The sequence below is a fragment of the Typha angustifolia genome, chromosome 15 (assembly GCF_048772165.1).
Source record: "Typha angustifolia cultivar Huaian chromosome 15, ASM4877216v1, whole genome shotgun sequence".
In the NCBI taxonomy this organism is placed as follows: domain Eukaryota; kingdom Viridiplantae; phylum Streptophyta; class Magnoliopsida; order Poales; family Typhaceae; genus Typha; species Typha angustifolia.
The window spans coordinates 18,606,042-18,620,251 of NC_133253.1; the positions used below are offsets into that span (position 1 = coordinate 18,606,042).

General features: G+C 40.8%; 3 protein-coding genes across 5 annotated transcripts; 2 read left to right on the forward strand and 1 right to left on the reverse strand.

The window, feature by feature from the left end:
• Positions 1-1,289: 1,289 nt before the first annotated feature.
• LOC140777097 (uncharacterized) lies at positions 1,290-2,325 on the reverse strand. The gene is made up of 2 exons (XM_073120999.1): positions 1,771-2,325; positions 1,290-1,654 (listed from the first exon to the last, which is right to left on the reverse strand). The coding sequence occupies exons 1-2, from the start codon at positions 2,171-2,173 to the stop codon at positions 1,575-1,577; spliced, it is 483 nt and encodes a 160-aa protein (XP_072977100.1). The 5' UTR covers positions 2,174-2,325; the 3' UTR covers positions 1,290-1,574.
• Positions 2,326-3,903: 1,578 nt separating this feature from the next.
• Positions 3,904-11,062, forward strand: LOC140779712 (protein DCL, chloroplastic-like). Of its 3 annotated transcripts, XR_012107392.1 has the most exons (5): positions 3,904-4,535; positions 5,600-5,714; positions 8,496-8,574; positions 8,641-8,696; positions 10,684-11,042. XR_012107392.1 is itself a non-coding variant. In XM_073124945.1 (3 exons), exons 1-3 carry the CDS (start codon positions 4,132-4,134, stop codon positions 8,145-8,147), a joined length of 696 nt encoding a protein of 231 aa, XP_072981046.1. In that variant the 5' UTR covers positions 3,909-4,131; the 3' UTR covers positions 8,148-8,449. The 3 variants fall into 3 exon arrangements, 1 of the variants encoding a protein (XP_072981046.1); XR_012107391.1 differs by having other exon boundaries at positions 8,641-11,062; XM_073124945.1 differs by lacking the exons at positions 8,496-8,574; positions 8,641-8,696; positions 10,684-11,042 and adding an exon at positions 7,971-8,449 and having other exon boundaries at positions 3,909-4,535.
• Positions 11,063-11,503: 441 nt separating this feature from the next.
• LOC140778353 (uncharacterized) lies at positions 11,504-13,189 on the forward strand. Its single transcript, XM_073123022.1, has one exon. The coding sequence runs from the start codon at positions 11,769-11,771 to the stop codon at positions 12,972-12,974; it is 1,206 nt and encodes a 401-aa protein (XP_072979123.1). The 5' UTR covers positions 11,504-11,768; the 3' UTR covers positions 12,975-13,189.
• Positions 13,190-14,210: the final 1,021 nt, after the last annotated feature.

Below are 14,210 nucleotides of genomic sequence, written 5' to 3' on the forward strand. Positions count from 1 at the left end.
GGGGAGATCGATCGTCAATACTTTCCTTGCATGTTCCAGCTGACTTAAGAGTCATTAAATACCAAATAAAAGGTGACGACTTTAGCTGTACTCTCTATGTCTTCTTCCTCTTTTGTTTTTTTTAAGGGAATCTCGCTTTGTCCTCGATCTATATCTTTTTATATAAGAAAAATGCTTAGATTTCTCCGAGGATGTTCAGGTAAAGTGTGTTGATATGTGATCGAGAATTACATTTAGGAGAGTTAAAAGTCCACGGTAAAAATAAGAGTATAAATACACCTAGACCAGTTAAATTTCACCATTTTTCGTGTATCTCTCCAAGTTTTTTTATCTGACACATGAACTCCGTTAACTATTAAAATGCCTTGCACAGCTAACGTTGTAGTTGAAAACGCTAAAAAACTAAAATAACTCTATAATATATATAAAAAATAAAAAAATATTTTAATAAACAAAAAATTTATCTCTATTTTTTTATTTTAAAATATAATGATAAACATAGGTGACTTACACATAACTTATAGATAAAAAAGATAACAGAAACCTAATGGAAGATATATTTAAAAGCCTGTCACCAGAAACAAAATAGAGAAGGCATATAAAAATGGATGATATTCATGGAGGCCTAAGTGTAATTATTCTTAAAAATATATAAACAAAAAGTGAAAGTGTTTGCTATGTGAGAAAGCCCGTGGGCTACCTATGCGAGATCATCCTTTTCTGTTAATTAGGAACTAAAAACTTAACCAGGCGCATCCCATGGGCTAATATCTAGGCAAAGCCCAAGCGCCTACTTAGAGAAGGACTGAAGGGTAGATCGTATATATTGTTATACACTTTGCAACTCATTGCCGTTAGAAGCCTATTACTATAGTCCGGTGATGAATTCTTACACGAAGGTCATGAGTAGAATCATGAAGCAACTTGTTGACAATAGATTTGAGATAAATTCTTGAATATGTAGGCGCAACTTTGTCGAGAAAAAGTTGAGGTGGATGGTTACTATGCTAATGAGGCCAGTTACAGTGATTCGAAGATTTTTCATAAGCATAGAACAGATTCAAATACCGATCATAATGCCATTCGTATCACAAATAATATCAATCCAATGTAAACTGTAAAGTAGGATAAAAAATTACAAACAAGCACAATAATGAATACAACGAAGAGAGACTAACTCATGAGATGCTTAGTTGTCAACCAGATCTCCCAACCACAAAGCAATACGAATAGTTTGACATGTAAAGAAAATTTAGCTCAATGCTTTAGAAGAAGAATCCGCGGCAATCTTAGAGCAAACCAACTGGGATATTAATGTGTTATATCGAAGAAAGAGAACTTCAATTCCTCACTTTGTCACGCATCAATAGAAACCGTCAAAATTATGAGAAATAGGAAAGTAACGGAAAAGGTGAAAAAGAGTAACCGAAGTTAGTCTATCGGTCAGCACTCATTTACTTACATACACGCAGGCCCCAAAGAGGGAAAAATGTGAACAAAAGTGGAAAGATTGGATCGCACATTATACTTTCGCTCGATTCCTTTCCCGTTTAATTCGTCAATTACCACCGAATTCAGCAACGTTGACGCAGGGAGCAAGCAACCACCTGGGCCCACTGCTTCAGTCTCGCCTTCATCATTTCCGGGCTACCACCTTCGCATCCCAATTTTGCACCACCAAAATTAAATTATACTTCTAATAACATAAAACTACAGGGGCCTTTTTGCAATTTCCAGTGCAGAAAAAGAAAGGAGTTGCTTTTGTCGTACCAGGAGAGAAGATAGAGAGGGGGCTTCCCATCGGCGATCCATCGATCGACGATGAAGACGAATCCAAGGGCGAGGAATTCCCCTCGGCGATGGACGAGTGGTAGCTCTTGCGCACCGCGTAATATAGATCGAGCGCCGGAAGCGTCTCCGCGAGCCGCTTCCCGGATTCGGAGCACTCGGCGTCGAACCCGAATCCGAGATCGATGCATCCGCGGAGCTCGTCGAGATCCTCGTCGGTGACGCTCCGGATCAGGCGGCCTCTCCGGCCCCGGTGGATCCCCTTCCGGCGGAGCCACGCCTCGTCGCGATCCGAGTCCGGTGACCACGACCGCTGTTTGAGTAGGCCGACAAGAGGTCGGCTAGGGTTGGGGTTAGCAGTAGGGTTAGGGATTGGATCCGACATGAAGGCGACCCGGGTCCGCCCACCGAAGCGGGGGGTTGCAGGGCTCGCTCGCTTTGTAGAGTTTCAGACTTCGGAGGAGAGGGAAGACGGAGGAAGAGGGGACTCAAGGAGTTAAGGGTGAGGAGAGGGGTAGAAAGGGAATTAAGGGAGGAAGAAAGGGATTGGTTCGAAGGGTGGTGGAATGGGCTTTGGTTGGTCCGGGTCATTATGCTCTGTCGGCGTATTACTATTAATTAATTTCTTGCTGGAATGTAATAATTGAGCATTAAGGAGGGAAATATTTGGTCTGACGTAACGGTAAATCTTGTCATGATTATAATAAGGTAATGGTAATTGTCTTTGACCGCCAATCTGGTTCGGACCTTTTAGAGTGCTTGTTACGTTGATCCGAACCCGATAAACCCAGTAAGATCATTTGCCTGGGTCACTGGGTAGCAAGATAAGAATTCGTAAAGAGATCATTCCAGGTTTCAAGTGTGTATGGAGGATAGTAGAACATTTAGTCAATAGAATTATGGCAAAGTTTAGATGCGAAGGAGCTTAAATGAGTGTTCATATTGATCAAATGTGGTCCATGAGACTTCGCACTGTAACTCTGTAAGGCGGTTGCTATTCATTAGTCATTATTTATTTATTAATCCTTTTTTTTTGTTGAAAGAAGAGCTTTTCTGGTGTACTGGAAGCCTATCTTGTAAGCTGCTATGCCTCTTGAATACTAAAAGTAATCATGTATTCTTTTTTTCCCTTCTTCTTTCTGCATGGTAGTCTTTTATTTATACTAAATTTATGAAAATTATATAATCTTAGCTTTCGCAGCGCAATCCAGGGCTCAGCCTGTGCCTCTATTTATTACAGGTAATTCTTACCTTTTTTAAAGAAGCCATGATGGCGACTAATGAGCAGAGTTGGTAGATCATTAGATCATAGCAATAAGTTGTATTACAAACCTACCGCGTGTGTAAACCGTTCGAGCCAGATTGAGCCGGCTTTTGCTCAGGCCAGCTTGACTCAAAATAAATTTCAAAGCTTACAATCTGGTTTAAGCTCTCTCTCATTTTATTTAAGGCAAGCCTTTGAATCTATTCGAGTCTTAAATTAACTTATTCAAATCTTACAGACCCGAGATTAGAAGATATATTAACCATTAAAATTAAAATCTAACAGTTATAAATTTTTCGTAATATATATGTATATCTAGAAATAATACTTTTGAGTTTATTGAGCAGACTTGTGTTCAGGCTTGACTCATTTGTATTCGAGCTAATCCTGAGTTAACCCCTAATTGAGTTGAGGCCAATATTTATTTCGACAGGCCTATAAAAGGACCATGGAGAGATGCATAAAATAAAGTAAAGATTAGTTGGACTGCCCATGACTCATAAATACAATAGAAAAATAAAGAATTATCTAATTAATAATCAACATAACTTGTTAAACAATCAAGCTCAAGCTAATCATTTTATTAGCCTATTTGAGAGTCTCTCTTTAGTAGAAGTGTCAAAATAAATGAGCCTGAGTCCCAAACATAATATTTATTAATATTATATATATATATATATATATATATATATATATTAAATAGTTCTTGTTTTTTTTAAGCTTGGCAGTCTGGGCTTAGTTTGGGTCGGGCTCGGCCAGGCTCTGGCTCGGTTAGATTACACCCTTTGCTGATATTGCGCTGGAAAAGTGGCTAAATGGAGCAACTCTCCTGTGACTGGAGGTCCGGAATGCTGCATAAGTTTCAACTCTATCCGTTCGGCGCCGGACACCAGCAACCGTTAATCCACGCTCCCACCCCCACCCAAAATCCACCCAGAGCGCAAACGAGAAGACTAGATAGTAAAAATAGCGGAGGAGATCGATACACGGATAGAGCGGCAATGATGTAACCGGGCAAGAATAAGAAGCAAGCAAACGAATAATATTATTCCTCCTCTTCCCTCCCTCCCTCCCTCTCCATGGCCTCCTCCGTCTCCGCTTCCTCCACTCTTCTCCTCCCTCACCATCACCACCTCTCCCTTCGTCCCCAAGCCCAAATTCACCTCCCATTCCCTTCTATTCCACCCCCAATTTCGTTTATTACTCTCCACGTTCTCCGAGGCGGCAAGGTCCGGAGCCATGGCACCCCCGCCCAGGACCCGGCCCTACTGAGGAGGCCTCTGGTCTCCTCCCCGTCCAGCGAGGATGGCGATGATTCTCCGGTTTCCGACGAGGTCCCCGTGGAGGAGAGGGCGGTGGGGGACGGGAAACAGAGTGGAAAGAGGAGGAAGGGGGATGAGGATTGGGTGGATTGGGAGGACGCGATCTTGCAGGACACAGTTCCCCTCGTAGGATTCGTCAGGATGATACTCCATTCCGGAAAGTATGTTTGTTATATTGCTTTTGCTGATTTGAGATTCCTTAATTAATCGAATCATTGTTAAGTGGTTTATGTGGTTATGCATGAGATACTTGTTACTGCTGATATGCTGTTAAGAGTAAGTTAGTCTTCTGCTATGCCTACAGTGATTACTGATTTACCCTATCAAGATTTTTGCTGCCAGATAACTTTTGATCATCGAGCCAAGCATCGTGTTGCTAACTTGTGCTTTAGCAACTGTAAATTTTACAAAAATATTCTTAATGCGTCAAGACTAAATGATCAGCACTCTTCAAGGTATAGATAACTTGAACATATATAAGTCAAGAGTGGAGGTTTATAATGTTCAGGGAACGGTTGAGTATGATGAATTAGTGGCTTGACTTTGCATTTACTGATTATAATGTGGTTATCACTTACTAGTTGCTATTAATGTTATGTTAATTTCAGTAAGTGGAGGTTCACAATACCTATGCATGAATCCTTGATATGCAAGGTGCAGATTCTAAGGATGCTTTTATATTCACAGTTGGAAAGCTGACATCTTAAATAATTAGAAAAGCAACGATGTGCCATTGCAATCTAACTTGGAACTTCCATTCAAATAGATTGTCTTTCTCCTTGTTGTACTTGCACTTCTTCCTCTCTTGAAACTTGATAAATGATTCATCTTACAGTTTTGTTAGGTAAAGTTTCTAAGACCTTCTTGCAAGAATGATGGCCAAACTTCTCGGTGCCACATTCAATAATTGATGGCATTAGGGATAAAATATATTAATAACAACATTTAAGTTTGCTGTACTCTTTATCATTGTAGTGAGAGATGCCATACTGCATGCTGGGTACTTTTGGCCCTCTACATAGTTTTATTCAATTATAGATGATTCTTCTATAGAGTTGAATAACATTTGTACTAAACTAATTATTCTGCATGGCCATCAAAGTTGACACAATGACACCCTATTTTTTGTCTGTTGAACTTGAAGCATAAGTATAGTTAGAAAATTTTAATTCTTTCCTCCTTTTCTGTTTGCTCTTATTAGATATTATGTTAATTCTTTGTGTAGGTATGAATGCGGTGTCAGATTAAGCCCAGAACATGAGAAAACCATTCTAGAAAGATTGCTTCCATATCATCCAGAGTTTGAAAAGAAGATAGGATGTGGAATTGATTTCATCACAGTATGTTTCTTATAACAAAAATCTCTCAAATTTAGTGTATTTTATGTCTACCTTTCTCTTTACTTGAAACCAACAGCATAATTTTTTTTTTTTCTGTTCTTTCCTGTTCTGCTCTTGTTATTGAGTATTAGAATTGTAGAACCAGAAATCTGCAGCATGCTGAACTTTTTATTTATGTTTAGTACTTCCTAGAATATCCATTTTGCATCATGACCTTTATGGCAGGCATCATGGCAGTTCTTCTTTCATGCTCATCTTCTTCAAAGAGCTTGCTGATTTCTTACTGACCATTTTTTTTGTAGCATTTGATGAATCACAGAGTGATAAGTAGGTATCCTCATCTTTATGTAGTTGCATGAATGAACTTATTTCTATTGTTTATGCCCTGAGGTGTGCTGCTTCAAAATTATTCCTAATACAATATTTTCAATAATAAGTATAATTTGCAAAAGAAAGTTTCAAGGATAATATCTAAAGTTGGTACCAAAATTGAGGTCCCAGTCAAGTCTGGCAAATAGGAATTCCACATGGTGAAAAATTTTGCAACCTCTGATGATATCAAAAGAACTGAAATGTTGGAAACATTGATAAAGACATTTTTGGCACAGGTAAAACTCCAGGGATGAAACTTTCTGAGTGTTTAATGAGCCAATATTTTGAGGTGACTTGACGAACAATTCTGCACGGTTAATTTAGACAATCAATTCTTTTAAGATTTCATATAAGCATTCCACTTCAGTTATGTAGAGATGTAAGAACTATGTGATGTATGTTCATGAGTATGGTGAAAAGTTAAGATTTAGATTCGTTTAGGCCTTGATAAGTAGGGGTATAATCAAGTCTAGCTCTGATCAAACTTGAATTAAAAATAGTTTTAAACATAGATTCGTGATCAAGCTTGAATTAAAATTATTTTAATTTGAGCCAATTTCTAGCTCGAGCCTAAACGAGCATTCAATAAGCAATTTTAAGTCTTAATTAATTTAAACCAATTTTCGAGCCTTATCAAGCTTGAATTAAATTAAGCTTGATTTGGGCTTGAATTAAGCTTAAAATAAGACATAATTCAACTAAAAAAATATAAACATTATAAAAATATGAACTAATAGAAATATCCATGTATTTGAAAAATAAATAATAGAATCAGAATTCAAAATTAAACTCTATAAGTTCAGAGTACATAACAATCCATTTAAATAAATTTTAGGATATAACAAAAGTATAGTATAGAAAGTACTACTCATATTGTACATATATATATATATATATATATAATAATAATAATAATAATAATAATAATAATTGTTATTATTGCAAGTCTTATTGAGCCTGCTTGATTGAGTCGGCTCATGATCAAACTTGGTTCGAAAATATTTTTGAGCCTATTTTGAAGATCGAGCTCGGCTTAACTCATTTTTTAGTCAAGCTTGCTCGAGCTGAATTCAAGCTGGCTTGATTATTTTTGCAGCGCTATGACATGTTGCCACTGATTAGGCTTTGAGTCCTCAAGGTTCTTATTTTGACTATTCCTTTTCTTTTTCAGTTACCTTTCAATATCTCCTTAATTCTTCTTCCCTCAGTTTCTATAACTCATGCGGCAATAACCAGTTGCTTTTTTAGGGCAAATAGTTTCTGCCTTCGAATTGTTACAGGTGTAATTATTGCTATCCTTGCATGTTAAATATATTCTATGAAACAATTTTAAGACAGTTGCTCTTTATGACTTTAGAACTTCTAGGTTTTTTAATGATTTGCCCATTGACAAATAATCCTCTTGGGACAGTGTGATCAGTTGATACTTGATACCATAGACATTGTTCTCTTGTTCTTTAGACTTTGCTAAAATATAAAATATCCTGTGCTGCAAATGAACTTATCTTTAGATTGGATTATTTCTTGCATCTACAGTTGAATGGTTTTATATATTGATCTACTTCGGAATATTTATGTTTACTTGGCAAATGGTACTGGCTTGCACTCTCGTTCTCATGAAACTGAGCAATCTCATGATCATACACAGATGAAGCTGTAAAGACTGCAGCTTATATTTTGAATGTGCTGCATACTTTTACCTGGTTTCTGTGACATATGATCATGTAACCATAAATCTGTTAGCAATATTAACAAATTGTTGCTACTTGTCAATTTTTATATGATCCCATCCCATATAAGACATATGCTCATTCTTAACTGCAATCTTTGCTAATATATTATGTTTAAACTAAGACGATGTCATTACTACTTCTCCAATGGCAGATAGGGTTTCATCCAGAATTTGAAAACTCCCGTTGTCTATTCATAGTACGGAAGGATGGCGAACTGATTGATTTCTCATATTGGAAGTGCATTAAAGGCCTCATAAGAAAGAATTACCCTTTATATGCGGACAGTTTTATTCTCAGACATTTCCGCAGGAGAAGAAATAATGACTGAAGGTTACTTGAAGAGAACAAAAGATGTTTGTATGCATTTGAAATTATTTGCTATTTCCCTTAATTTGTATTTGATTGAATTAGAATTTGGTTTTTGTCCACATTCCAAGATTACATCTTGCAGTCAGCCTGTGATATAGGACTTTGTGATTGGAAGGGTTGATGTTCAGTTAAACACTGTTAGATCTGCTACAGCTATCACAGCTATATATGTAAATGATGAAATAATCAAAGCTTGGTGAAGTGGGCATCATATACAGATTACACCTGCTGATGGTTATCGTTGTTTTGTTTCAAACACTACATCTTTTTCAAAATTAAATTAATGATGAGAATTACCTTATCTCAGAAACCATCAGATGGATAGGCTACATTTCTGCATCCAATGCTGATAAGAGAATAAGAACAACAATTTAGAAGCCAATATGGTAAATATTTCATCTGTCTTTCGTATTACTTTTCTGCGTTGTGCTAACCTTGTTATTTATGACCAGATGTGTGCATGGAGTGCTACTAGGGCTGTACGCGACTGCAAGTTTAGATGGATCAGGTACGTCATGACCCAAAACCAATCAATATTTAATATGAGTAGGTCCATGAGCATCATGACTAAAGATTATTGTTTTCATATATGTTTGTATTACTGGCAAATCATAATATACTTCTTATAGACTGGGGTTATTTTTGGTGTTACAAAAAGGCATATTCATCTTGTCTTCAAATTACGTAATGGCAACAAAATGGAGCTCCCATGTCATGGATAAGATATATTTTTTTTTTGGAACTAAGAGCTTTAATTTGAAGCTTTTTAGCCCCACTTGTTTGATGATTAGTTAGCTATTGGGTAGTTTGAGTTAAGTGACCCATGTACACCTGAGTCTGAGTGGCACACGAGCCTAGAAGCTTACTTGATACCCCTATTTGAAAGGAATGGTTCTTAATGCCGCCCACTCTGCTTTTATATATAAATTCTGGTCTTTTGTAACTTAGCCTACATTCCGTTTGTTCACCTAACGAGTTGATGTGAAACAAAAAGGAAAAGTTACTCTACAGTTAGAGGATGCTTAGTCCACAACCACAAAGTTACATCTCTTCGCTATAGTTGAACTTTATATATGCCTCTCTTTTAAGCTTTATTTGTACATTGGAGAAGGTATCTAATTCACGAATTGCAGCCTGCGCACGGGTACAGCTCACTTTTAATCAAATCGCTAACTGCTTTAAAGTAGCTTGGCATCTTCTTTTCTCTTCCATGTTTTGTTTGATAGTGAGATGCCTCCTTAGAGAACTCTAAGCCCAGATGTGTGAACACCATTTTAGTACTCCTCACAGAGCCATCTCTATCCACACCTTTTACTTCTCTCCTATATTATCTTGGTTCCTAATGGAGCCCTAATGATGCCCCTATCCTTTGCCACCTTTAGTAGACTTATAGGCTTTTTATCTTATAAGCTCTCATTACTAACCCTCCTTTGAAATTGCACACTAGAGACAATTTCTTTGCGAGTTCTTTTTTCCCCCTTCCCTTTTACATGTTGGAAGTGCTTATCTAGGATATCTGGCTCCATCATGGCTTCAGCTGTACAGAGTGTAATAATTGTAGTGCATTACTATGAATACTATCATAATTCTCTTTAAAACATCTACATCATAGTTTTGTATAGAAATATTAGAGGTGCTTTTTGGCCTGAACAACTCTCTTTAACCAAATAATTCATCCAGTGCTTGTACATCATAGTTCGATTTTGAAGTGCAGTGCTTCTATGACTCAATTTTGACGTCATGCTGCCTCTTTTCATCGTAGCAGTAGCACTACCTCTCTTTTAATCTGTGTCATCCTACTATCTCATATTGTAAGACATTGTCAACTTCTTAGTTTGTCACAGTAATTTGGTTTTCTTCTTTGTAAATTTTATATCACAATATTATCATTCGAGCCAAACCACCACTAAAGAATCTGACTTACCTAGCAACTCTTTACATCTAATGGAAATAAATTTCACTTAGAGAGTCTCAATTGCAAGTTACTTCATCTCTGAGAAAGTGCTGAATTTTTATTATAGTACCTGTATATATTACCACCAAGAACTATTCAATGCATTCACATCTTTACTTGCATAAGCCCACAGCAAATATTAACAGTATTTTATTAACTATTTCTTATCCTTGGCGAGTATATGAGTTGACCGATCTCAAATTTGAAGTTACCACCACATGTCTGCACGTGCTCGGGCATGGCAAGTATTGAATTCGAGCACGAGCGTAGCGGTGCTCCAAAAGGAATCTTCTGTGGTCACTGGTACTACCGTTATACTAAGTCAACCACTTCACACGCTCTACTCATTTCGAATAGGAGATTTCTCCGTAAGTATGCATGGAAGAAAGTGATTGCCCTAGCATAATTATTATTGTAACGGTAACAAACGAACCCCTCCCAATGCACGACCCTAAACTCACTGCCAATACTATAATATAGTATTAAGCTTGCTTGTGTCTTGGATTACAGAAGAGCATTAACCAGTTACCTTTTCTTCAAGTTTTGAAAGGCGTACGTCCAGTTTGTAAATCCTCCACTATGCAAGCAGTAAGCACTAATTAATAAGTGGACGCCAGAAACGTGATCACGGCATGAGAAGAGGGTGAGAGGAAATGGTCCCGAAGGTCGGTAGTAAGGCCACCACCACCAATCCAAAGTCTAAGCCACTTGGGGATGGATGGGCACAAGTATTGAAATGGGCCCCTCACTTTGAAATCGCTGGATCATGACAGAACGGCGCCTGATGGATGACTAAGAATTTCTATATAATAATGGTAGTCTTATTAGTACCCATCCATCTTTTCATGTATGTCAATGTTTAAACGTGACAATTATTGGCTCATCTTAACTTTGGCATATGATTTCTAACCTAGCATTTGCTTTTCTTTTCTTTCCTTTCTTCTTCTTTTTTTTTCCAATCTCACTCATGCATAAAACCTGAGTTTGCTTCGGTCTCTCGTGTATATATTAAAGTTTCCATCACTGCATTAATCACTGTTGATAAAGTGGTGAGGTGGGATTCAATGCGACCGTCAACAAATTGATTGAATTGTCCAACTATGATAACCCGAGCAGTAATCGTATCATAAAATCTCGCTCTTGTGTACTAATAAGCATTTATAATGGCCAAAAATAGCAATCATGAGTCTGATTAATCCACTAATAATGAGACGAAGCTTCATATTATTCAGAGACCATCGATGATATATCTTCCTATTCGAATGAGTACACCTTTACCACCTTTATTTATCCAAGCCATCAAAGATGGTCCCTGTATCAAAGGATGAATTTTGAAAACAAGAGGGGCTGGATTATAATTGAATCCAATGTTTACGCGATGTTTATTCCAACTCGAGGGGCATTTTGTCAAAAGGCAACACCCCCCCACCTCACACACACGCAGAGAGGCACGGCGAGCCAAGATCTCGCTTGTGGGGCCCACAGTGTACTGCCCCGATATAAAGACCCACTCGTCCCCCTTCTCTCCTTCCATCTCCTCCTTTTTCCTATTCCTCCTTCCATAACTGCCAACTCAACTCGTCTACTCCACTCTTCCTCTCGCCGCCGGGAAAGCCCTAACCCGCCATGGTCGACGTCGACCGGAGGCTCGTCGGCCTCACCCCGGCCCACGCAGCTGGACTCCGCCGTCTCTCCACACGCGCCGCCTCCTCCTCCACCACCTCCTCCTCCCGCAATGGCCTCCTCTCTTTCTCCCCTCTCGCTGACTCCGTTGTGTCCCACCTACGCTCTTCCTCCGTTGAGCTCCACCCCGGTCTATCCGACGCTGAGTTCCTCCGGATCGAGGCCGAGTTCGGGTTTGCCTTCCCCCCCGATCTCCGCGCCGTGCTCTCTCTCGCCCTCCCCTCTGGTCCCGGGTTCCCTGACTGGCGCCACCGCTCCCGGATCCGCTCCTCCCTCGACCTCCCTATAGCCGCTGTGTCGCTCCAGATCGCTCGAGGTGCTCTGTGGCCTCGGTCTTGGGGACCCCGTTCCGCGGATCCGGAGCGCGCCATTCGACTCGCCCGATCCGCTCTCCGGCGAGCTCCTCTGCTCATTCCGCTCTTTGACCGGTGCTACATCCCTTGCCGCCCTTCACTCGCCGGTAACCCCGTCTTCTTCGTCGCCGAGGACCGCGTGATCTGCTGCGGCTTCGACCTCTCCGATTTCTTCCACCGAGAGTCTGCGTTCGTCGTTCCCGAGAGCCCTAAGCCCTCTTCGAAGCTGCCGCAGTTGCCACCGACGACTCGCCGGAGTCTCGACGCAGTCGCCGGAAAGGCCCCTCGCTGGATTGAGTTTTGGAGCGACGCCGCCTCCGACCGCCGCCGCCGCAACTCCTCCTCCTCCGCTTCTTCCAACTCCTCCTCCTCCGAGGCTTCTTCCAACTCCTCCTGCTCGTCGCCGCCACCTCCGGATCCAAAACGGATCGGTCCAACACGGCGAGAGAGCACACCAGACTGGGTCGGAAGCTACCTGGATCGGATCGGGTCGGTCCTCCGCGAGGGCGGATGGGGCGAAACCGACGTCTGCGACATGGTCCACGTCTCTGCCTCCGGGCTCTTCGACGGCGACGATGCGGTGATGGTCGACGCGCAAGCGGTGCTGGACGCGCTCCTGGTGAAGACCGACCGGTGCTCCGACTCGCTCCGGCGAGCCGGCTGGAGCTCCGACGAGGTCTCCGACGCTCTAGCCCTCGACTTCCGGCGACGGAGGGAAACGAGGCCGCCAGTGAAGTTACCGGACGAGATCGCACTGAAACTGGAGAAACTCGCCGAGGCGGTGTCCAGATCCTGACCGGGCGGTGACCGGATCCGAAAGATGCCCCTTCTCCCTTTTTATAATTTTGTGAATTTTTGTTTCAGGAAGTAATGTATAAAATGGAGGCCATGTAAAAAGTCGATGAAAGAGGAATCATAGTAAAAGAAATACGTGTATCATAAGTAATTAACAAATGGCACATGCTGCATCTTCAGCGATAATTTAGAGGGGGATAAATAAAAATATATTACTTGTTATCCATATAAATTTACGAATCTTTTCGGAGTTAGGTGTGTGAATAGACAAACCAAGTGGTTGGAGTGTGTCTCTCGGTCTCGGATGCCTCACTGCTTAGCTTACTACTCCCTTTTTTTTTTGATCCCCCCCTCGTTCCCAAAAAGAAAAGCTTTGTTTTGTTTAGTCTTTGTTGAGGTCGGCCCTCCACGCACACGCGCGGGTGTTGGGTTTCGCTCGCTACTATATCGATATCATAAAAGAAGAGAGGCATCGAGCCATCGAGAGAGGTCTCCTTTCCTTTCATATGAAAGCGTGAAGCCTCTGCTGCCGTTTACGCTTTCACTTTTCTTTTGCTTGCGTGCCAACAACAGCTTCGGGAGTTGGTTGGCTCGATTGCGGTAGAAGTTCAATACGAAGGCGAGGTGAGAGAGAGAGAGAGAGAGAGAGAGAGAGAGAGAGAGAGAGAGAGAGAGAGAGAGAGAGAGAGAGAGAGGCACGCGCTGTGACGGGGACCGAAACAGTAAAAAGACCCCCGGCCCCTTTTCCCACCTCCCTATTGGCCGAGCCCGAGTTTTGAATGAGTCTCGTTAAAAGATGGGTCGCAAGTTTTGTCACAGAGGCTGTTCTCAGACTCATTACAACCGACATCATGTGGTCTGAAATGGGAGGACACGGTCGGGTACTTCATAATGGCAAAGAGGTCTTAGATGTTGGCCATCGCATCATAGAGCATGGGATATAGCTCATTAGCTCATAATTGAGGTGGTGCTCATGTGACTGTATAATAAGCTTGATTCCCTTCTATCTAATTACAAACGACAGTGAAGCCACAAAAGCATTGGCCCAACTGCCCATAAAAAGGCTATGCTCTTTTGTTGCCCCATCCTCCAACAATAATGCCATTGCCAACTATTTGGTGGTCACACTGCGCCAGTGTCCCGGACATTCTACTATTATTGAACGTCTCCAAATTAAACCCCTTACCAAAGTTATAACCAAACAGCTCACCGTTGCACGGTCCCTTCACTATTCAAT

Coding starts and splice junctions, on each gene's coding strand:
- LOC140779712 (XM_073124945.1), top strand. CDS start 4,132: ATGGCCTCCTCCGTCTCCGCTTCCTCCACTCTTCTCCTCCCTCACCAT. Junction 4,536..5,599: donor ATGATACTCCATTCCGGAAA/GTATGTTTGTTA, acceptor TTCTTTGTGTAG/GTATGAATGCGGTGTCAGAT. Junction 5,715..7,970: donor GTGGAATTGATTTCATCACA/GTATGTTTCTTA, acceptor CTCCAATGGCAG/ATAGGGTTTCATCCAGAATT.
- LOC140778353 (XM_073123022.1), top strand. CDS start 11,769: ATGGTCGACGTCGACCGGAGGCTCGTCGGCCTCACCCCGGCCCACGCA.
- LOC140777097 (XM_073120999.1), bottom strand. CDS start 2,173: ATGTCGGATCCAATCCCTAACCCTACTGCTAACCCCAACCCTAGCCGA. Junction 1,655..1,770: donor CCTCTCTATCTTCTCTCCTG/GTACGACAAAAG, acceptor TGGGATGCGAAG/GTGGTAGCCCGGAAATGATG.